Source organism: Ascaphus truei, chromosome 1 (assembly GCF_040206685.1).
Source record: "Ascaphus truei isolate aAscTru1 chromosome 1, aAscTru1.hap1, whole genome shotgun sequence".
NCBI lineage: Eukaryota > Metazoa > Chordata > Amphibia > Anura > Ascaphidae > Ascaphus > Ascaphus truei.
The window spans coordinates 531,140,504-531,164,182 of record NC_134483.1 but is presented as its reverse complement, the minus strand read 5'-3'; the positions used below and the strand labels follow the sequence as shown (position 1 = coordinate 531,164,182).

Below are 23,679 nucleotides of genomic sequence, written 5' to 3'. Positions count from 1 at the left end.
TTTGTCTTTTGAAAAATCTGCCGCGCGGCCTCTCTTCATCGCGCCCGCGCTCGCTCGCAGTATGGCCGGCCCGATAGAGCTTCTGCACTTTGCTCGCTAATCGCACGCACCGTCGCGCTTGCTATAATCGAGGCCTGAGACTGTTACTTGAACTACGTGAGTGCACCAGCCCTGATATCCCCGAGTTATAGTGAATCTGTCATTTAGGCAAATATTTACTGAGCTGTGCTACTCCGTGAGACCCCGTCCAGTCCAGGGAATAAGTTGTTTGTTGTCTTACAGAGTAGCGCTGCTTATTTAAATGTAACGCCCCGTTCATACTGTGAGCGTCCACGCGCGTGCCAGCAACAGGCCGCACCTCCATGAGGCAGGCCATAGAGCGTGACCGCACGGCAGAATTGTGAGCCGACAAAAAAATGTGTCTGTCATGCGACGGCCGGGTCACGTGAGCTGTTCGGCCAATGAGGGCGAACCAGCCTCGTGATGTCACGGCCACGCCTCACCGTCGTGCGCACCATCGAAAAACTCAAAGGCCACGGATCACTCCAGCGACAGGCACACGCGACTACTATAATCTCAGCCTTGGTGTGCGTTTGTAATGCTCTGTATAGTGTTAAATAGCATTCAGGGCAACCTGGTTCAATTCCCGGTGTCAGCTCCTTGTGACCTTGGGCAACTCATTTTATCTGCGTGTTCCTCAGGCGCCAAAAATTGATTGCAAGCTCTCGGGGCAGGGATTGTGTCTGCAAAATTTCTGTGTACAGCGTTGCGTACACTGTCAGCGCTATACAAGAAACCAGAACAAGAATCATTGCAACTTTTGCAAAGAGAACGGCAATAGATTTGCACATCATAAAAACACACAAATAACGCAGTTTATCCTATTACTTATGTATGGAGCACGCCGAATAAAGTACTATTGAGCTTTACAGCTACAAATAGATATCATTTATTCTCGTATTTTTCATTATCCCCCTTCACGCTGCTCCTCGTGGGTTCAGCACAACGGCTCAGGTCGGGTGGCCGGTCCTGTTTTAGGCCGTCGCCTCCCCGTCCAGAAATATTTAATTTTCCGAAGCGCCGACATATTCTGGAGCACAACTTTATATATTGTATCTCTTCATATAACCATCCAGGCGCTCCGGGGGGTGAAACCAAAAAACGTCTGTGTAGAAATGGTTCCTCCGGGACGCTAACCCCCAGGCTCCCGCACCTCCTCGTCCGGCCGGGCATGTGTCCATCAGAACGTGGGGCTGGAAGGAGCCTTTCAGTCTTACCCCTAGTAACCTAGGTTGAAGAAAAAAAAAAACGCCTATGTCCATCAAGTTCAACCTTTGGTCACTTGTAATTGGACAGGATACTCCTCTTTTTTATATTTAATTTTTTTATAGGGGTAAATGAAAAACCCAAGTGAAACATTAGCCATAAGTGGGGGTGGGGGGGGGGGGATGCCTTCCTGACGCCAGTTATTGGATTTCTCCCTGGATTAGTTCCCTTCCTACGTTTGCACGGATTCGGCATACTGTATACTTCTCCTTTCTATACAGAGAAATGTATTAAAGCAGCAATCCCACTGACATGATTTTAATGTTAGAATTGGACCCCGGGCGGGCCCTCTGAAGCATAACAGAGCTGTTTTTAATTCAGTCTGCCTCCTGGTTATACTTACCAGTGAATTAACCGTGTCGCTGCCGCCTTCACGTGAAGCAAAAATAGCTGTTCAAATGTTGCGGGACCTGTGAGCCAATAGGAAGCCGCAATGTCATCCATTGGGCAGTTAAAGCTCCCCTGAGGACACCTTTTCTTGGCATATTTACTACTCGCAGAGACTGGCGGGTACCTTCCTCTGTGTCACCTTCCTCTGTGTCACCTTCCTCTGTGTCACGGCTCTTGCTGTAAATAACCCTTTCCTTGGCTGCTGGTGAAATCTAAACTCGGTAACGGTTGTGAAAACCCTGAAGTATTCGGTTGCCACGGGAAAGCAAAAACAATGTCAAAACCTATTTTTTTAACAGGCGCCTGACATGACTTGATTTTTGATTGTGTAGGCGACGGCCTATTACAGCAGGAACTCTATATTGTGCATTTCTAAGGGAGGGCCGTCTTTTCCTTACACATCAAAGCTGTAAGAAAAAAAGACATATATTTTACGTCTCGGGCGCAAGGAAGCCTGGAAGAGCCCGATGCGCAGGGGCCCTCCCCGGGCTGTCTTTATTTCTGGGTTTTCTGGATCCCAAAACTAAACTAGGTGCCATTTATAATGCTCCGTGCTCCTGTCCGTCCTTTTTATTGTCCCTACGGCTGTCTTTTAGGTGCTACGTTGCTGGCACACACACGGGAGGCTGAACATTTATACGCTGTGGCATATGCTGTTTTCTAAAAACGACATTTCCATTTGCGTGTCTAAGTATTTGCTCAATATCCTGCTAATTTGTTGCTTTTTTAATTTATTTTATTAAAGCTAAAATGAAGCATTTTTTTGTGACACATTTTCATGAACTGTAAATATAACTATGGACCAACGTGAGAGTCTAGGGCAGGGGTGCTCAACTCCAGTCCTCAAGACCCCCCAAACCGGTCAGGTTTTCAGGATATCCCTGCTTCAGCACAGTTGGCTCAAGCAGGGCCATAGTCTTCGACTCGCTTGGTTTTCATTCGAAGTATTACAAGTTTATTATTTAATTATTTTTTATCTTCAGCGACATAAATTTTTCTAGCTGCTATTTTAATTAATTCCATTTTCAAATATTCAAAACTTTGCAGTCGAGCGTTCACAAGGCAAACCCCTGCTGTCTATTCTCGCCGGCTCCACCACACGAGGCAGCACAGAGCGGCTTTCCATGCAGGGGTCAGATTCATCGGAGAAGCTGTCCTACCCTGAGCCTCTCCGATGGGACTCTTTGAAGTCCAGGGGTTTCACAAAGTGGGAAGGCCTCAGCAGCCGTGTTAAAAAGGACCTCCCCAGTGCAGTATGGAGAATAAATGCCACGGTCATTCAGTTTGATGCTAGGAGGGACTGCCCCATACGTAACCGCCTGTACACAGACACTACCGTGCTCCATCTGCTCCTCTGTACCAAGTCCCGCAGTAAATATTGGGGTCTATGTATTCTTCAGACTTGTTATTGTTAGATGAGTACTGACCACCTCCCCATCGTCTTCTCCGTGTCTGCACAGCGCTTTCTGCCCCGTCATGTTCAGATGCGGTAGATGGTATTATCCCAATTAACCGGAAATAAACTCGCACTTTGGAACTGTCCTATGCACAGATCTGTGCCACCGTACCTCGTAACCCCTCCCACTAACCCCATTTACCGTCTTCGGAAGCCAGCGCCGCTGTGGCACAAGACGCTGCGCTGAACACACAAACAATAAGGATACTATCATGCTTCATAAATAGACACAGTTTTGTGTGGATTGCATGTCCAGTTCTCCCGCAGTTCGGAAAGATAAGTGGACCCCAGAGTGTTGGATTAGTTGAGATGCAGACGGACGGTCCCTGATTACCTTGACAATTGGGTCATTTAACACAACTTTTATATATGCTGTAAGTGGAATGTGTTCTTACAGTAGGAATTGTGATGAGCTCTGATCTTAAACCGGAGGCCTTTTCTGTATGATATTTTGTGTGTTTTTTTTGTTTTTTTTAATCCTTGTTTTTATTCTCTGCTAATAATTTAATTACGTTTATATTAGAGTACGGTTCTGTCAAAGCAAGATACAAAATACTATAGGAGGTACAGTACTGGAGGGGCAGTCAGTCTTTTGTGTTTTAATTGGTGTGAGGTTCTATAAAATATATATTTTATATATGTAATAATTATATATGTAATAATTGTCCCATGGACTAGTGATAATATGTGACAAAGCCCTGAAGGGGTTAAATAAAGCATATGCTATGTGAGTAGTGGTACAGGGACCGCCTGGTTCCCATCAAGCTACAGGGACCGCCTGGTTCCCATCAGGCTACAGGGACCGCCTGGTTCCCGTCAAGCTACAGAGACCGCCTGGTTCCCATCAAGCTACAGGAACCGCCTGGTTCCCATCAAGCTACAGGAACCGCCTGGTTCCCGTCAAGCTACAGGAACCGCCTGGTTCCCATCAAGCTACAGGGACCGCCTGGTTCCCGTCAAGCTACAGGGACCGCCTGGTTCCCATCAAGCTACAGGGACCGCCTGGTTCCCGTCAAGCTACAGGGACCGCCTGGTTCCCGTCAAGCTACAGGGACCGCCTGGTTCCCGTCAAGTTACAGGGACCGCCTGGTTCCCGTCAAGCTACAGGGACCGCCTGGTTCCCATCAAGCTACAGGGACCGCCTGGTTCCCGTCACGCTACAGGGACCGCCTGGTTCCCGTCAAGCTACAGGGACCGCCTGGTTCCCATCAAGCTACAGGGACCGCCTGGTTCCCGTCAAGCTACAGGAACCGCCTGGTTCCCGTCAAGCTACAGGGACCGCCTGGTTCCCGTCAAGCTACAGGGACCGCCTGGTTCCCGTCAAGCTACAGGAACCGCCTGGTTCCCATCAAGCTACAGGGACCGCCTGGTTCCCATCAAGCTACAGGGACCGCCTGGTTCCCATCAAGCTACAGGGACCGCCTGTTTCCCATCAAGCTACAGGAACCGCCTGGTTCCCATCAAGCTACAGGGACCGCCTGGTTCCCATCAAGCTACAGGGACCGCCTGGTTCCCATCAAGCTACAGGGACCGCCTGGTTCCCATCAAGCTACAGGGACCGCCTGGTTCCCATCAAGCTACAGGGACCGCCTGGTTCCCGTCAAGCTAAAGGGACCGCCTGGTTCCCATCAAGCTACAGGGACCGCCTGGTTCCCGTCAAGCTACAGGGACCGCCTGGTTCCCGTCAAGCTACAGGGACCGCCTGGTTCCCGTCAAGCTACAGGGACCGCCTGGTTCCCGTCAAGCTACAGGGACCGCCTGGTTCCCGTCAAGCTACAGGGACCGCCTGGTTCCCGTCAAGCTACAGGGACCGCCTGGTTCCCGTCAAGCTACAGGGACCGCCTGGTTCCCGTCAAGCTACAGGAACCGCCTGGTTCCCATCAAGCTACAGGGACCGCCTGGTTCCCATCAAGCTACAGGGACCGCCTGGTTCCCGTCAAGCTACAGGGACCGCCTGGTTCCCGTCAAGCTACAGGGACCGCCTGGTTCCCGTCAAGCTACAGGGACCGCCTGGTTCCCGTCAAGCTACAGGGACCGCCTGGTTCCCGTCAAGCTACAAGGACCGCCTGGTTCCCATCAAGCTACAGGGACCGCCTGGTTCCCGTCAAGCTACAGGGACGCCTGGTTCCCATCAAGCTACAGGAACTGAGTGACAAAAGAGGGTGGTCACTCCCCTACTTTTTGAGAAACTAAGCTACAGGGACCGCCTGGCTCCCATCCTGGTAAAAAAAAGGGGGGAGGGAAAAGGGGGAATATATATATTATTCTTAACTACTGAATTGGGGTCCCTCTGAGCTTCTCCCCTGGCCTTTGGCCCTGACCTCTGGGGGAACACTGGTTCCCGATCTATATCTGGTTCAGGTATTCTTGCCCACTGGACACGTGACCCCCGGGGTCCGGCTTGTTTTGGCAGCCAAAATAAAACAGCAATGTCATTGGGCAATCACGTTCTGACTTTATGTTGGTGATACATAGCCATATACAGGCATACCCCGGTTTAAGGACACTCACTTTAAATACACTCGCAAGTAAGTACATATCGCCCAATAGGCAAACTGCAGCTCACGCATGCGCCTGTCAGCACGTCCTGAACAGCAATACCGGCTCCCTACCTGTACCGAAGCTGTGCGCAAGCGGGGAGACAATAGAGCCTGTTACAAAAGCGTTATTTACATCAGTTATGCACGTATATGACGATTGCCGTACAGTACATGCATCGATAAGTGGGGAAAAGGTCGTGCTTCACTTTAAGTACATTTACGCTTTATATACATGCTCCGGTCCCATTGCGTACGTTAATGTGGGGTATGTCTGTATGTAGAGGGGGGAGGGGGGGGTGTTATCACCCACTGGCACAACATTTTTAAAATGACTGACAAATATCTCAAACCAGGGAGAGGGGCGTGGGGGTTGGGAGGGGGGGGTGCAGGGGTCAGGGGATCAGCACTAAAAATAATAAATAAGAAAAGGGGGAAGTACGCAGAAGTTTATAACGCAGAACGCATCCTCACCTGACATATGGGGGGAACATTTGCTCAAAGCACCTTAATACATTGGCACAAGACGAAAATGCGCCTCTTGCGTTCGTTTTTGCTCCATGATTGCTCTCGCATGCCGGCCCCCTTCACCTGCCGCAGAACTGCTAATTAAAAGTGGAAGGTGCAGTCCATCCGAAAAATACCGCTCGTAATACTCAAATAAGCATTGAAGTCTATATCCTTCATTCCTAAGCAACGGCAACTATTCTGCAAGTGATCAAAAACCTGCCAAGTGCTGCGGCCTAGAAAAGAGAGTAGCTGCAACGGTAACATAAACATAAGGTGTATTATTATCGAATCGGTGGGCGTGAGCGGCGTGGTTGTACTAAGGGACATTTTTGCTTCTCATGCATTGCAGGTATCTCTGACAGGAAGTTCCTGACACATTATACTGAAGTCCAGCAAACCGTTAATAAATTAGTACGGTAGTGCTAATTTATTTAACTCTGTGTTTTATACCATGTGGACTTATCAGTTAAACTATCTGTATTCATAATACACACTAAACTATAATCATTTTTTTTTTTCAATACCCATAATTTTTTTCTCTGATGTACACTTGAACCTTTGTGTTAATTTCTTGCCAGGCAAAAAAATAAATAAATAGACTTGAATAAAGATTTGTGTTATTCATTCCTCCAAATACAATAAAACAAAAAAAATCTTTTTATTGGAAGATTTTACAAAGTGTATATTTTACATAGGGAGAGGGCAATGAATCATATTCATTTTTTTTTTTTGTTTTGTTTTTTTAATGAAAATGTTTTTCCGTGTATATTTACTTATTTGTAATATAAAGCGTTCACAAAAATGAGAGAAAGTGAATAAAAAACGAAGGTAAAGTGTGTGTGTGTGTGTGTGTGTGTGTGTGTGTGTGTGTGTGTGTGTGTGTGTGTGTGTGTGTGTGTGTGTGTATATATATATATATATATATATATATATCTATAGAAAAAGTACCACCCTGAGGAAGATCCCCCTGTGGGATCGAAACGTTGGAGTTATGTGCTGTATTTAATACATTCATTTTCATTCACCTGATTGCTGTCTCCTTTTTGCTGCTATGCGGTAATGTATACTTTTATTATTTATATGGGACATGCATTATTGAATTTCTTTTGGAGTGCCAGTGATTTTTTTATCACATATATATATATATATATATCTCTATTATTATATAATCTCAGACAATATAATTGGCAATATGTTATGGTAACCGCTTTAACTAGAAAGGAAAAATATATAGAAGTGAAGTAGTACGAAAAGTGAAAAAATATACAGTATAATCTTTTAATTAGATTTCTCAAATCCCTAGGCTGATGTTTATATATCCTTGAGCAGATAATGATGGAGGTGTCCTTCCATCTTGTATGGAGCTGCTATATATTTCGGGTGGCCGTTATGGGTCTCAGTTGTTTATTTTGGGATGTGGAGGGGGGGGGGGTTGTGGGGAAATCTTCTGGAAATCATGAGTCAAAAAAGTATCAAGTTTCCGCCCTGAGAAAGACCATCTGTTACGTTTGAAACGCGTAGGCAATTTTCAAAGTTTATATTTTTAGTTTTACTTTATTTTTAGTAAAACATTTTTTTTAAATATCACTTTGATTAAATGCCTTTTTTCTTTTTTTTTTTCTGTGTTTTGAGTTTATATATAAAGTGTGTATAATATGAATATGCGTTTCTTCAACATTTTGACGTAATGCATTTAAAATGGTTGAAGTGTAGACAGAATGGAATGCTTATTAGTGGTCTAGGAATCCTATGCTTCGTGGTAGATTGTATTTATTATTCTGAGAAACCACTTCACGTGCGACATTGTGTTGTTCCCACTGCAGAATCCCCCTTGTTCTCTAGGCTGGCCATCGACCAATTAGTATCTTCATCAACATCTTGTCATTGAAAGTAGACTGATTTGGTCGGTAGATTTCGAGGTCTTCCTCGTCTCTCTTTTCTTATGGATGAGGAGGACTGTGGCTCTGCTCCACTGTCCTAGAAGGTTTCTGTTCTGTAAGCGACATGTAAAGAGCTCTTTAAGAGTAGTAACTACTACTTCCCCAGCTTCCTTCAAGATTTCAGTCGTTCCATCTTCCCCAGTGGCCCCTCCATTCTTCCTAATTGTGTTGCCTTTGCTCCTTTTTGTTGGAAGGGCGCATGCATGGTACTGTACATTAGTGGTGGTTTCTTCATGCTCCTCTTCTTCTTGATTATATCCTGTGCTGTGTGTTCTTACACAATTTCTCCTAGAAGTCCTTAACTCGCTTTCCGAGTGCACAGTCTTTTTTATTGTTGACCCATCATCTTGATTAAATGTGACGGTTTTGCTTCTTCCCAATCCTTGGAATCTCTGTAAATCAGTATTGCCGACCTGAGGGAGAGAGAGAACTTTCAAAAGCGTGTCCTATAGCCGCGGTGCGCAAACTGGGAGTGCTAAATTTTCGGGGGGGTAGGGGGGCGGCAGTTATAGAGGTCCCGCGCTCTCCCCCTAGGCATTTAAATTAAATGCCAGGGGACCATGCAAGGCCTCTATAACCCACTTACCGTCCCGCAACGTGTTTTCCTGGTAACCCGGCGTCATTTGGGTAACGTGATGTCACGTTACCGTGGCGATACATGATTCTGTGCGTCATTTGATGCCGGGGTCGAACAGGGGGGTTGCGAGGCACCGAGAAGAGGCAGGGGTGCGCACGAGGAAAAGTTTGCGCACCCCTGTCCTATAGTATCAATTGTTAGTCCAAAAAAAAAAAATATTGCCTAATACTGAAGCACTCATTTACTCTGCACTATCGCTACTGGACTAGCATGGCTATTTCTACTTAATTCTTCCCAATCATGTCACTGCTTTGTAGTCTTCAATAGTCTTCTTCACCATTTCGTCGTTCCATGTTCATACACCCTCCGTTATAAGCTTGCACAGCTCTATAGTCCATCTGTGTACATGCATCTTGGGGTGGTTTTATTCCCGAAACCCTTATCTCAGAACAAAATCGCCAAGCTCAAGAATTACAGCAGAGAATTCCAACGACTGTAGTGCAGAGAAACCGTTTCAGTTTGCTCAGGAGATACTTTGACAAACAATTATCAAAAACGTCTGGAGATTATGATTGAATGCACAGAGAAAACTGGAAGAATCGCTGACAAATACTGTATAGGGGAAGAAAATAAGCAGATGAGACAAAGCAGTTATTGAGGAAATCAAGCAATCCCAATGCACAAGTACATTTAAATATATGTACAGTGTATATATATGTATGTACAGTGTGTATATATATATAGGCAGTCCTCGTTTTACAACGAATGGCTTATCCAACGCTATGCAATGCATACCTATGTTCATTTTTACAACGCCAAATCGGCTTATCCAACGCTCTTACGGCGCTTTGCAAAGTTGTTTGTGTATATAATATATATATATATATATTATACTATATAATATATTATAATATTATATATTATGTTATATTATATATATAATACAGTATAGACACTATATAATTTATGTGTGTGCTGCATATCTTATTGCCTGCGTAAAATATTTGGTGTATTTTAGTGTTAAAAATGCCTTCAGGAACGGAACCTTTCATTTAAACAGTGTTCCTATGGGGAAACGTGTTTCGCTATCCAACGCCATTTTGAGTAACGCATTGTGTCGGATAACCGAGGACTGCCTGTGTGTATATATATATATATATATATATATATATATATATATATATATAGCCACACATATCGGTGGTCAGTGTGATGGTACGAGGAGTACCACTGAGTTTGTGTGTATATATATAACATACATGCTAAAGCATCTAAAATGGTTTTCAGTGATTTTTCTGATTATGTATGTTGTTCCGCACATGTATTTATACCCACACATAGACATACACCAGATACCACAATTACGGGCTTGCTTAGCTCTGTAGAAAAGCACAAATAGGTCATGAATAACCGTAGGCAGCTTAAGTCTCGTTAAAAGCACTGACGTTTTCTGTTACATAACGTGCCACAGGTTCCATTTCCTTACACTGGCTCCAGCATATTGCTGAGCTCCCTAAACCTGTCCTGGGCAAGCCTGCCACACATGTGGTGACTTTATCATATACAGTATGTGTGCATACATATATAGCTGTATATGTATGATGCGTCATTATATATCTTACATGTGTGCATACATATACAATTATATATCATACATATACAATTATATATCGTACATGTGTGCATACATATACAATTATATATCATACATATACAATTATATATCGTACACGTGAGCATACATATACAATGATATAGCATATATGTGTGCATACATATACAATGATATAGCATACATGTGTGCATACATATACAATGATATAGCATACATGTGTGCATACATATACAATGATATAGCATACATGTGTGCATACATATACAATGATATAGCATACATGTGTGCATACATATACAATGATATAGCATACATGTGTGCATACATATACAATTATATAGCAGACATGTGTGCATACATATACAATGATATAGCATACATGTGTGCATACATATACAATGATATAGCATACATGTGTGCATACATATACAATGATATAGCATACATGTGTGCATACATATACAATGATATATCATACATGTGTGCATACATATGCAATTATATATCATACCTGTGTACATACATATACAATGATATATCATACATGTGTGCATACATATACAATGATATATCATACATGTGTGCATACATTTGCAATTATCATACATATACAATTATATATCGTACTGTACATGTGTGCATATATATGCAATTATATATCATACATATACAATTATATATCGTACTGTACTGTACATGTGTGCATACATTTGCAATTATATATCATACATATGCAATTATATATCATACCTGTGTACATACATATACAATGATATATAGTACATGTGTGCATACATATACTGTACAATGATATGTTATACATATACTGTACAATTATATATTGTACATGTGTGCATACATATACAATTATATATCATACATATACAATTATATATTGTACATGTTTGCATACATATGCAATTATATATCATAGATATGCACTTATATATCATACATGTGTGCATACATATGCAATTATATATCGTACATGTGTACATACATATGCAATTATATCTCGTACATGTGTGCAGGCATATGCAATTTATATATATATATATATATATATATATATATGTGAATATATATATATATATGTGAATATATATTACGTGTGCATACATATACACACACACACACACACACACATATATTGTTGGGTATGTATGTCTTTATTTATATAGCACCATTAATGTACATAGCGCTGCACAGCAGTAATACACGTGACAATAATCATATTAATAACAAATAATATAAATAACACACAAAGGGGAGAAGTGCTTCCGTCATAAAAGTAACATTTAGGAAAAGGAGTCCCCACAATCTAATTGTAATCCCTAATTGTTATCCCTACAGTCCAGATGCAATATACATTTTCCTGTCAAATGTTCAAGTCCAATTATCTGGTTCTGAGGTTCGGTAAGAAAGCGGCCGCCCTTCCTTCTCTTAATGGGCACCTCACTTCTTAAGCAATTTACATGAGTCTCTCAGCCCTTCTGCTGTTTCATACTTTAAACATGTTTAACTGGAATGTACCCAGGGTTATAAGCAAAAGGTAACGCAATATGTTTTTTTTTCTCCTGGTAAAAATAAATAAATATATATGTGTAACGGGTATTCCCCCCCCCAATCGCAGATCTGATGTGAGTGCAAGGAACATACGGTGTTACCATAGGTGTGGTGCATTACCTGTTGGCTCGCAGGAGGGCTGAGCTTCCGCCACGGGGAACCTGGGGCAATTATACTAGGGGTAACCACTTACTCAATTCAGCGCCTCCACCTGCGATGGCTCCCACCAGAGGGGGAGTGGTTCCTCGCAGGACAATACAATAATCACATACACGGGAATATATATATTAACGAGTGACTTTACTAACAAGCAATATAACATATCACGCAATACCTTTATATAACCTGTGTCCCTCTCTAGAGGAGACACCTACGGCGTCGCGCAGGACGCTTCCCCAACACCAGGTGATCCCACCCAGTGTCCCGAGAATCCCACCCAATGTCCCGCACTCTTGGAGAGAACGTGGGTGACTGCGCAGTCACAGTTACACTAAGGGGCCCGTTGGTGCACTTATGACTGTATGGTACCTGCCGAGCACTCCGGTACTCGGATCAGCAACTGGCTTCGCAAAGGGTCAGACGTGTGATGAATCCTTCTGATCCTCCAACCGAACTCCTTTGTACGCAGACCGCCAGGGCGGTCTCCCTCTGGAATAATCTCTGCGGACCCCAACGTGGGTCCGAACCGCTTTACAGGAACCGCAGCGTCCGCTGAGTCCCTAACTAACACTTGGCACTAACGTGACAGGAACCCTAACCTAGGGCCTGTCCCTGTGGTACCGCAACCTAAAGTGTCTTTGGGGAAAACTCCTAGAGGCCTACCGGGGTTAATAACCTGCCCCACTCCCCTAACTCTTCCCAGCCTTGACTGTACTTACTAAGACCTAACGAGTCCCAGCGCCTACAGCAGCAAGCTGTAGCTCACTGGATGCTGCAGCCAACGTGCTGCGCAACAAGGTGCCTGCCTGTCAGACCTCACAGCACTAACAGCCGTGACTCTGACAAGGCAGCACTCTACACTAAGGGCAGCGTCCCTATCTTGGGCCTCCCTAAGCATTTACCCACTAAACTAGTGGGGAGTTGGGGCCTACCTGGGGTGTAGGTACCTATATGGGGCAGGAGCTGCACTCGCTCCCCGCACCCTTCCTTCCCTCACAGCTCCCTGACTCCAACTCTCTGTAACCTTTCTTTCCCAGCTCCCACTAATGTAAGTGGCAGGGTCCCTAACCTGAGGGCTGCCCCTGGCAACACTCACCTTACTGGGGAGCTGAGCTATCTCGGGCCCTGGGGGTGCTGGCCTAGTACAGGGAGTCCCTGACTCCTGTACCCTACCTCCTTCCCTGGGCTGCTCCGGTCTCTGACTGACAAAAACCCTGTCTGTCTGCACACAACATTGTTGCAACTCTGCAGCATGAGAATCTGCCAGCTCTATTGGCTTCAATGCTGCCTGTGACAAGGGTGAAAGTGCATTCCCCAGAGGCTGCTGGGAATTGTAGTTCTTGGTACAGCTCTTTTCTATGGGGTCCGCGTGCGCGATCTTTACTGCGCATGGGCGAAGCTCGCGCCACAACCAAGAGGGCGGTGCCCGCCGGGAGCAGTTGCCGTCCCCTTCCCCCACTGCCACAGGGGTAAGGCAGGGGGCAAAGGAAGATCAGGGGAACCGGGGGTGACCCCCTTACATATGTATATATACACAGTATATAAACAAACACATACATCCAGTGTCAGGGTACTCGTACAATATGTAGTTCATGTCTTCTAGGCTCTTGAAAAAGGCTCCATTGGGAGCCGAAACGTTGAGTATTAAACATCACCTTTTTGAATTTGGGATTGCCTGTCCTGGTGTGTGTGTGTGTACCGTTATAATTTCCAAGCACGCACACTGTGTATTATCTATGTTCAGTATGTATGTGTGTGTGTGTATGTATATATATATATATATATATATATATATATATATATATATATATATATATATATGTGTGTGTGTGTGTATATGTATGGTGTGTGTATGTATATATGTATGGTGTGTATGTATATATGTATGGTGTGTGTATGTATGTGTGTATTTATATATATATATATATATATATATATATGTGTGTGTATTCTCTCTCTCTCTCTCTCTCTCTCTCTCTCTCTCTCTCTCTCGTGTGCACGAAAGGAACTTCCCACAGCTAATGCTAGGTGTGTGTATGCAAATCAAGTAGTCTGTGTACTATTTAAAAGGCTCTGTGAGGTTCAGTGGCTGTGAGCCTCTGTAAGCTGAGGGTCTCCTGTAATATCGGCCTCACTGGATCATATTTAGATGACTGATGCTCACAATGTGGAGAGCGTTGGGGAGCAGCAGGCTGCTCATACAGCCTTACATGCAGCATTGCCTCATCTCCGTGCCTTACAAACCTGTCCTGTTCCCCCCCATAGGAGGAAGAAGAGAGGAAAGCTAAGGAGGAAGAGGAGAAGCGCGACCATGACGAGTATCTGAAGCTGAAGCAGGGTTTCGTGGTGGAGGAAGAAGGTCTCCAGGAATCCATGAGTGAGGAACAGGTGAGTCCATCTGCATCTCGTACCTGTTTGTGATGCAACCCCATGTTTATTTTTATTCCCTGTTCTGATCAAATCACGTTAGAGGGCATTATCCAGAATAGTGCAACCAATTACCCAATAATATACAGTATCACCCAGGTACACACAGTATCCAACTATTCCCACTGATGAGGCCTTTGAAGTGATGTCCATTCTGTGTGACCTTGGACAAATCCCGATGCCCGTTCTGTGTGACCTTGGACAAATCCCGATGTCCGTTCTGTGTGACCTTGGACAAATCCCGATGTCCGTTCTGTGTGACCTTGGACAAATCCCGATGTCCATTCTGTGTGACCTTGGACAAGTCCCGATGTCCGTTCTGTGTGACCTTGGACAAGTCCCAATGTCCATTCTGTGTGACCTTGGACAAATCCCGATGTCCGTTCTGTGTGACCTTGGACAAATCCCGATATCCGTTCTGTGTGACCTTGGACAAATCCCGATGCCCGTTCTGTGTGACCTTGGACAAATCCCGATGTCCGTTCTGTGTGACGTTGGACAAGTCCCGTTATCAGCCTGTGCATCAGGCAGCATAATCTGGATTGTGCGTGAAATAATATATATGTTCAGCTTTGCGCAGTCTGCAAATATTCCCAATATCCATCAAAACGGATTTCTTTTATGCAATATTATATACTGTAGGTAAAAAGGCAAACTCTCCTAAATGCCTTTTCATCTGTTAAAAAGATGATGTTTTGTCACTGCATTTATTTCAAAATGTTGCCACTTTTTGTGCTTTTGCTTTAAACAAATGTTCCTCTCCTTCTTTTTTTTTTTTTTTTTTTTTTACATTATTTGTTACATGCAGCGCAACCTGAAAAGATTACTTTCCCCCCTGACTTTAAAACCGCTAAAAATGTCTAATTGCACCCCCAAAAAAACTCCACTTTAATTGGTCTGTGACTTCACAATCAAATCGGTAGTTTTCTGTATCAAAGTAAAAAATGCAGCGAGCGGAATAAGTAGTGTGTTTCCCATGTTTGTTGATAAACAGGAGCAGTCGGTATATACCTGTATGCATATGTAGCTAGTTTTATTTAGTCTTTTAGTCTGTGATTTGAAAAATAAATGACGTATACAGCTGCAGCGGCCGTTATTCCAACATTTCACAGAGCCGTTTTCGTGTGCGCTGCTGTATTCCACGTGGCATTCACGCGGCCATTCGCCCCAGGCACACGTGTTTATCGCGGTTGCTTTGTTTGAATTTCATGGATTCTGTTTTGTATCCGTGGCAGAAATGAATGAATTGTAATGTGTACCGTACTGTGCTACTGTGTCAATTTCAGGTGTTTTATAAGCCAGAACACTAACATGCCATTTTCTGCACTCGCGTCTTGGGGCGGGAAGGTTGGAAGAAATCCCGCGCCATGACATGGGTATTCCAAGGTATACAACGCGTGGAGTGTTGGAATAACGGCCGCTGCATCTGTAGCCTACAAATATACTTATTAATAGGCTTAATTAATTTTCTGCACATTTCTTACATTAAAATATTTACCTGGCAGCCGGCCCTGTAACCTCCGCTCCCTTTATTTAGCCGGCCATGATTTTCTACCAGATTATTAGGTATATTGGGGTAAAGGTTAGGCTGGCATGATGAGATAAGGGTACGGGTGGCATTAAGGTAAGGGTTAGGCGGCTGGTGTTAGGCTGGTACTATTAGGGTTAAGGTGACATTAGGGTAAGGGTTAGACTGGCATATTAGGTTTATGGTTACATTATTAGGGTATGGGTGAGACTGGCATTATTAGGGTAAGAGTTAGGCTGGCATTATTTGGGTAAGAGTTAGGCTGGCATTATTTGGGTAAGAGTTAGGCTGGCATTATTTGGGTAAGAGTTAGGCTGGCATTATTTGGGTAAGAGTTAGGGTGGCATTATTTGGGTAAGGGTTAGGCTGGCATTATTTGGGTAAGAGTTAGGCTGGCATTATTTGGGTAAGAGTTAGGCTGGCATTATTTGGGTAAGAGTTAGGCTGGCATTATTAGGGTAAGGGTTAGGCTGGCATTATTTGGGTAAGAGTTAGGCTGGCATTATTAGGGTAAGGGTTAGGCTGGCATTATTTGGGTAAGAGTTAGGCAGGCATTATTTGGGTGAGGTTTACATGATTAGGATAACATTTAGGCTAGCATTACTAGGGTAAGGCTGGCATTACTAGGGTAAGTCTAGTATTATTAGGTTAAGGGTTACATTAGGGTAAGGGTTGGGCTGGCATTGTTAAGGTGAGGTTTTTACATGATTAGGGTAACAGGCTGAATAAAATATTTGATTTATTCTGGTGCTGGCTATAGAATTCTGCACAGATCCCCTTATTTATCCGCATGCTGGTTAAATAAACTGAACAAGTGCCCCTATATACAGTACCCGACTCGCCAGGTAAATAGTCTCTAAAATAATAATAAAATAATACATTCCTTAAAAAAACCATTATTCTTTCAAAAGCTTAAATACATGCAGGCGTTCTTAACACGCTACTTTGTTACATAGAACTGCTGAAAACTGAGCCGTTCATGTATTTAGCATTTATATAAACACGCAGGGCCTCATTCAGCAAGCTGCGGACAGCAGTCAGCGTGGCCGAAATAAGGAGTGGTACTGGGCCTTCCAAATGTTTTATATTGGTGCAAACCTTTTTGAAGTGTATCTTAGATATGAATTATACTTCGGCTATCTACAAACACAGGGAAATCATTGGATTTTAAAGAGACCTTTCTTGTGACAGAAAGTGGGATTGTACGTACTGTAAATGTTTCGACCGTAATGGGTCTCATCAGTGTGAGGTTGGTTGTACCATTGCAAAGCCAGCAGTACAACCAACCTCACACTGATGATACCCATTAAGGTTGAAACATGTCTGTGAAGGATTTCTCTTGCTTTGCATCTGATTCCCATGCTGTGCTTAAAAGCTGTGTTAACAGCGAGCACTAGCTTATAAGGGTTCCATGTAAACATGGATTTGGGGCAAAAGGTGACACGGTGTGCTCATTTGCATGTCATTTCCCAGAATCCCTTGCTGCAGTGGAAGCACTGTATGCTAGCTGATAATGGTGAAAGGCAGGGTTGCAGACTTGTCTAAGACATGTGAATGTGCTCACAAGTGATCTTTTTATTTGAGTGTGTGTGTGTGTGTGTGTGTGTGTATATACACACACACATGCACACACACACACACCAGAGGTGCCAGTCTGCATTGGTTCCTTATTTGGGGAGTGTAAATTGGGAAAGTGTTTTGTATGTTTTTTCACATAAATCTTTCTCCACGTCCCAGTGGGAGCGGCGTGGTGAAAAATGTGAGCATTAAATGTGCTGGTACACGTGGGGGAGAGTAACGCGGGACTTGCGAAATGAGTACTTCTTGGCCACGTTTCATAGACTTAATGTGCCTTGTTCTGCTCTTCTAATCCAGGGGTCTTTACACTATCCCGGAATATCTTACTGTATATACATATATACATACACATACTGTAGGTCAGAAAAGACAGGGTAAAAGCCAACACAGGTCGCGTAATGGTTCCAAAAATAATTAATTCTACACTGGATTAATTATACACTGGATTATTAAAAATGTTTAAAAGAAAAAATAAGTCAAATGATATTAAATGAAAGACATAGTGTACATCAGGCACTCCTATAATACACAGAGCCAAGGAGTTACGGGAGTAAGGCTATGTAGCATACTCTCCCAATAAGTGCAGTTTATTTAGACTGTGATCACCTTCTAAATAAATTCCATTTATTGAGAAAGTCCACGTGTGCAAACTAAGGAGCGTGCCCTGCTCCACTGCAATATCACACGAACGGGAATACGTAGAGGAGGGGTGCAGCGATTGTATGGTAACTGCATACACAGACGGAGAACAGGTCCCGCTATCGTGCACCCGGAAACCTCCTGTTGTCATTTGCAAAAATAATAATAACCTGTTATGGAAATCCAAAAACTCACACGTTAAAAAAAACCTGAACTGAGCACGAACTCCGTTCCCTGTCCTACGAGATAAGCCTAGATCTCGATATAGTGATGGTCCTATTAGTATAAGCACCTTAATATCTTAGTACAGTATTAGTATACAGTGTTAGTTGCCACCTGTTCTGCTCCTAAGGCAGTGTTTTCCAACCAGGGTTCCTTCGAACCCTTGGGTTCCCCGGGCCTCCCTAAAGGGTTGCCTGCAATTTTCTAGTCATTTGAAAATTGTACCAAATACAGAAGAATTTACTGTAGTGCCGACGAGTATTCTTAAACAAATCTGGGGAAATCACTAACAAGACCCAGGTACATGCTGGGTACATCCTGCAACATTTCAGTGACATTTCTGCAGACAGACTAATGGCCCATCGGATTAACAGCGGGGGTCCCTGGCAGTTCAAACTGAATGGGACTGCCAGGGACCCCTGTTGTGTTCATCCGATGGGCCTTTAGTCTCTGCAGAAATGTCACTGAAATGTTGCAGCATGTACCCAGCATGTACCTGAGTCTTGCTGGTGATAGCCCCAGATTTTCCAAGGCAAGTTTAAGGCAAGTTTTAGAATACTCGTCCGCGCACCTGTACAATTCATTTGATCTCAGACGCGCTATTAGAGAGGGTTGGGGTTCCTTACAATGCATTTGATCTCAGACGTGCTGTTAGAGAGGGTTGGGGTTCCTTACAATGCATCTGATCTCAGACGCGCTATTAGAGAGGGTTGGGGTTCCTTACAATGCATTTGATCTCAGACGTGCTGTTAGAGAGGGTTGGGGTTCCTTACAATGCATCTGATCTCAGACACACTATTAGTGAAAGTTGGGGTTCATCAGAATTTCACATACTGGAGGGTTCCTTAACCAAAAAAAAGGTTGGAAACCACTATCCTCAGTAGTGAGTGAGATCAAGTAGAGCTATGGTATAGTTGTATCAACGTTTATACTCAATTAAAAGTAACCACGTAGCCAGCCACCCAGTAATACATCTGCTATGTATCCCGGCATCTGTATCAGGAGTGTATATAGACTCAATGCGATGGATCTGCACTGTCTAAACTGATCTAAACTGTAAATATATAAGCTAGCATCTGATCTAAGACTATCTAGGCCCTAAATAACTCAGAACTCATTATAAATCATTATAATATATGTCCGCGTATTCAGAAGATCAGTGTCAGTGAGTTCTGTTCTCTTTCTGTGTATGAAAGTCCAAGTTTGCTGGATCTATTTTGCTCTTATGCTCTCTAAATAAATTATTATATATAACACACACAGTGTGAAAATATAGATTAATAGACCATAATATATTTATGATACAGGTACACACCGTTGGATACATATAGGTATGAACTGAGTTATAAGGAGTGGTTCTCCACATTAGTAACTTGAAGTGGTCCAAACTGTTTAAAAATTAAAAAAAAAAAAAACAATTTCCATGAAAATGTTGCACTTCAAAAAATTATGTAGAGCATTACTATTATTATTTATTTTTAAAGGGTTAATCATGTTCCTAAGCACAGTAAGTACGTATGTGAAACATCATAGCATCCCAGCTGGCCCTGTTCCAGTAAGATTTACAATCTTTATACAAGTGTGTAGGCCCATTGTTACATTGTAATATAATTTAAACCCCTGGTTCCACATAAATAGTTTACATTTGTTTAATTTTTACAAATCGCCTTTCATTTGACCTTTTTATCCTAATCACACACACTTCACCCCCCTTCCCACGGTAACATAATTTCTACCATTGAGTATTTCCTGTAAAACGTTTACCTGCCAGATGGGCCACGACAGAAGGAGTCCTTCTCTTGTGTTCCAGTTGTGGCCAGATCGCGTTTCGCGCTGCACAGGAGGCGTCCTCTTGTGTTCCAGTTGTGGCCAGAACAAGTTTTACACTGCACAGGAGGCGTCCTCTTTGTGTTCCAGTTGTGGCCAGATCGCGTTTCGCGCTGCACAGGATTCCTCCTGTGTTCCAGTTGTGGCCAGATCGCGTTTCGCGCTGCACAGGAGGAGTCCTCTTGTGTTCCAGTTTTTGCCAGATCGCGTTTCGCGCTGCACAGGAGGCGTCCTCTTGTGTTCCAGTTGTGGCCAGAACAAGTTTTACACTGCACAGGAGGCGTCCTCTTTGTGTTCCAGTTGTGGCCAGATCGCGTTTCGCGCTGCACAGGATTCCTCCTGTGTTCCAGTTGTGGCCAGATCGCGTTTCGCGCTGCACAGGAGGAGTCCTCTTGTGTTCCAGTTGTGGCCAGATCGTGTTTCGCGCTGCACAGGAGGAGTCCTCTTGTGTTCCAGTTGTGGCCAGATCGCGTTTCGCGCTGCACAGGAGGAGTCCTCCTGTGTTCCAGTTGTGGCCAGATCGTGTTTCGCGCTGCACAGGAGGAGTCCTCTTGTGTTCCAGTTGTGGCCAGATCGCGTTTCGCGCTGAACAGGAGGCGTCCTCTTGTGTTCCAGTTGTGGCCAGATCGCATTTCGCGCTGCACAGGAGGAGTCCTCCTGTGTTCCAGTTGTGGCCAGATCGCGTTTCGCGCTGCACAGGAGGAGTCCTCCTGTGTTCCAGTTGTGGCCAGATCAAGTTTAGCAGCAGAACACAATTTCCCCTAGAAAAACAAGCTGAAAACCTGACTTAGCCATTACGTCAAGGAGTGCCTGACCCTATTACGTAGTGGCTAAATCATTGGATTTCCAAATGGTTAAGCACTGACAGTGTGGATTCTCCGCAGCTTGTTATACTTATTTGAATTTTTGACTTGAGGAATAGACGAGACTTGAAGAGACCTGTGAGGTTTTGAACGCTCTGTACACTCTCATTCCAGCTACTGTACGAAGAACTCACATTGGTCCCTTAGATGGTATTACAACCCGCGGCAGATCCCCACATCGCAACGATCAATACCACAGCTAGAACTTTGAACTACCAAAAATATTTAACCCTTTAGCTGCCATTGCTGGCCACTAGCAGCGGAGGGGTTAAAAACTGGTGTCGTTTTGCACATTTACCATTTGCTCAGGGTGGTCCTGAATGGGTACACACAAAGAAGGGGTTTGTGAGTGTCCAAAAGCTTTGCACACTGCAATGTCACTTATGAAGATCTATGGGAAACTATGAAACTGTACTTGAAATAATACTAAATATAGTAGGTACAGTGTTTCATGCTTGAGTGCTTTCACTTTCAGAGCAGTCCAAATGGCGATGCTTGGCAGGACTAAAATAGTCTCCATGAGCCATGTTTTGTTACCCCCGCTGCAGCTGGCTTCTGTGCTTTCTATGAGTCAGGCACAGCGGCTGAAATGCCTTATAAATAGTCACTGTAATGGGGTCTGGTTTCAAGGAGTTGTAAACATCTCAAAAATGGGCTAGAGACCTTTGCTCATTTTAGGAGATACCCTGGAAATAATGCACTGGCGGCCTCTCTGCAGTGAAAGTGTGACGGAGAAAGTGACGCTATGTTTGGGAAATGAAAAGTACGTGAGATTTGTACATTAAAAGAAAGTAGCGCTCCTAATGCCCCACCCCCACCCCCACACTATCTGAACACCAGAGGATTTCCTTTAGTGATTAAAGGGGTTAGAGTAAGGCTCAGACTGGACTTTTTGGGGTTCCTGGGGAAATCCCCGGTGTGCTTTGCGTGGGCCCTGAAGGTTCAGGCTGCCCAAGTGTCCCAGAATGACCGGGAGACTCCCAAGGTCTTGGGTAGGCTCGGCAGTGTGTGTGTGTGTGTGTGTGTGTGTGTTTTATATATAGATATATATATATATATTACATACATACATGCATGCATGCATGCATGCATGCATGCATGCATGCATACATACATACATACGCCTAGTGCATGCAAAAGAGAAAAAATACTCCGCTAGGAATGGGGTGCAAGCAGGAGGACAGGGATCACCAGCAAATCCAGTTAATATATTTGTTTGTGTCAATTGGAGCGCTACTGTGAGAGTGACCTCAAGTATACAACAATAGACAAAGGAAGCCCCAAGTGCTACATCCAATATGACCAATTATTTCCTTACTTTCTATCTCTTTTTTCTCTGTTCTCATAATTATGGGTCATTCAGTTCAACCCGTTGGCCAAAACATCTCAAGCCGACAGCCACGTCAAGGTAAACCCTACTGTATGTAGACGTAGTGTAGGACCTGGTCATTCTATAGGCCCTGAAGTGGCCTTTCGGGCTTCTTGGACATTCGTGGGGATTTCCAGCCAAAGACGTCCCGAGCGACTGACTTGGAAAATATAGAGTTGACCCCCCCTTAGACTATTTAAATGTATACAGTGTCATACTCTGGATATTGGAAACTTAAACCATTTATTTACATACATAATACAGGGAGAATAACATTATACAGCAAGTAAACACATTATAAAAGCACAAAACAGGGTAGGCCAACGCCAGTCCTCAAGGGCCACCAACAGATCAGGTTTTCAGGATATCCCTGCTTCAGCACAGGTGGCTCGGTCTTCAACCACCTGTGCAGACGCAAGGATATCCTTATAACCTGACCTGTCGGCGGCCTTTGAGGACAGGCGTTGGCCGCCCCTGGCATAAACCTTTGCAAGTGTCCTGTAGGGAACGGGAGACAGTACTCGGTACTGATTGCCGAGCTTAATAACTTTTTGCACGAGCAGAAGTTGTTATTTCTTTTTCTGCTGCCGCTTTTTTTTTTTTTTACGCTGTGACTTTTTGTTCACTTGTGGGTGACTCGCTCGGTACACGTGTGACTGCCACGTGGAGCAGATCAAGAGTGAAACGGGATTCTTGGTAGGTTGTGAAACTGTTTTTCATGCATAGATTTAGGTGCTTGTGAAACTACATAGGTTATTTATTTTTGATCATCGTTTTGACCTTCAGTGTTGATGCATAACATTATGTTGTACACAAAACCACATCGAATCTGTGTATTTTATTCACTGCCGCCTGCTAAAGATGTGACCACATTAGCAAAAGGACCTATATAGCCACATCTAAAAGGGGACCTATGTAACCACATCTGAGCAAAGGACCTGGGTAATAGTTTATCCCCCTTTGCAGCCGAGCACCGTACCACACATTGCTGCACTCAGCAGCTCGTTGCGTGGCGATCCGTCCGCAAAGGGGGATAAACCATATCGTTTTTATGCATAACTTTAGGGGGAAATGCGAGGGTGTACTTTGTTACTACAGGAGTAGTGGTTGCATGGCACGGCTTCCTAGCAGGAGTGGTATTGGCCACTCT

The 23,679-nt window shown here is 44.0% G+C and overlaps 1 protein-coding gene across 1 annotated transcript in view; it reads left to right on the top strand.

Moving 5' to 3' along the window:
• DDRGK1 (DDRGK domain containing 1) overlaps nt 1-23,679 on the top strand; it is an 82,225-nt gene that overhangs the window by 42,737 nt on the left and 15,809 nt on the right. Inside the window, exon 5 of the mRNA XM_075572641.1 lies at nt 14,342-14,464. Within this exon, the coding sequence (XP_075428756.1) occupies nt 14,342-14,464 (123 nt within the window). The remainder of the gene's footprint in view (nt 1-14,341; nt 14,465-23,679) is intronic.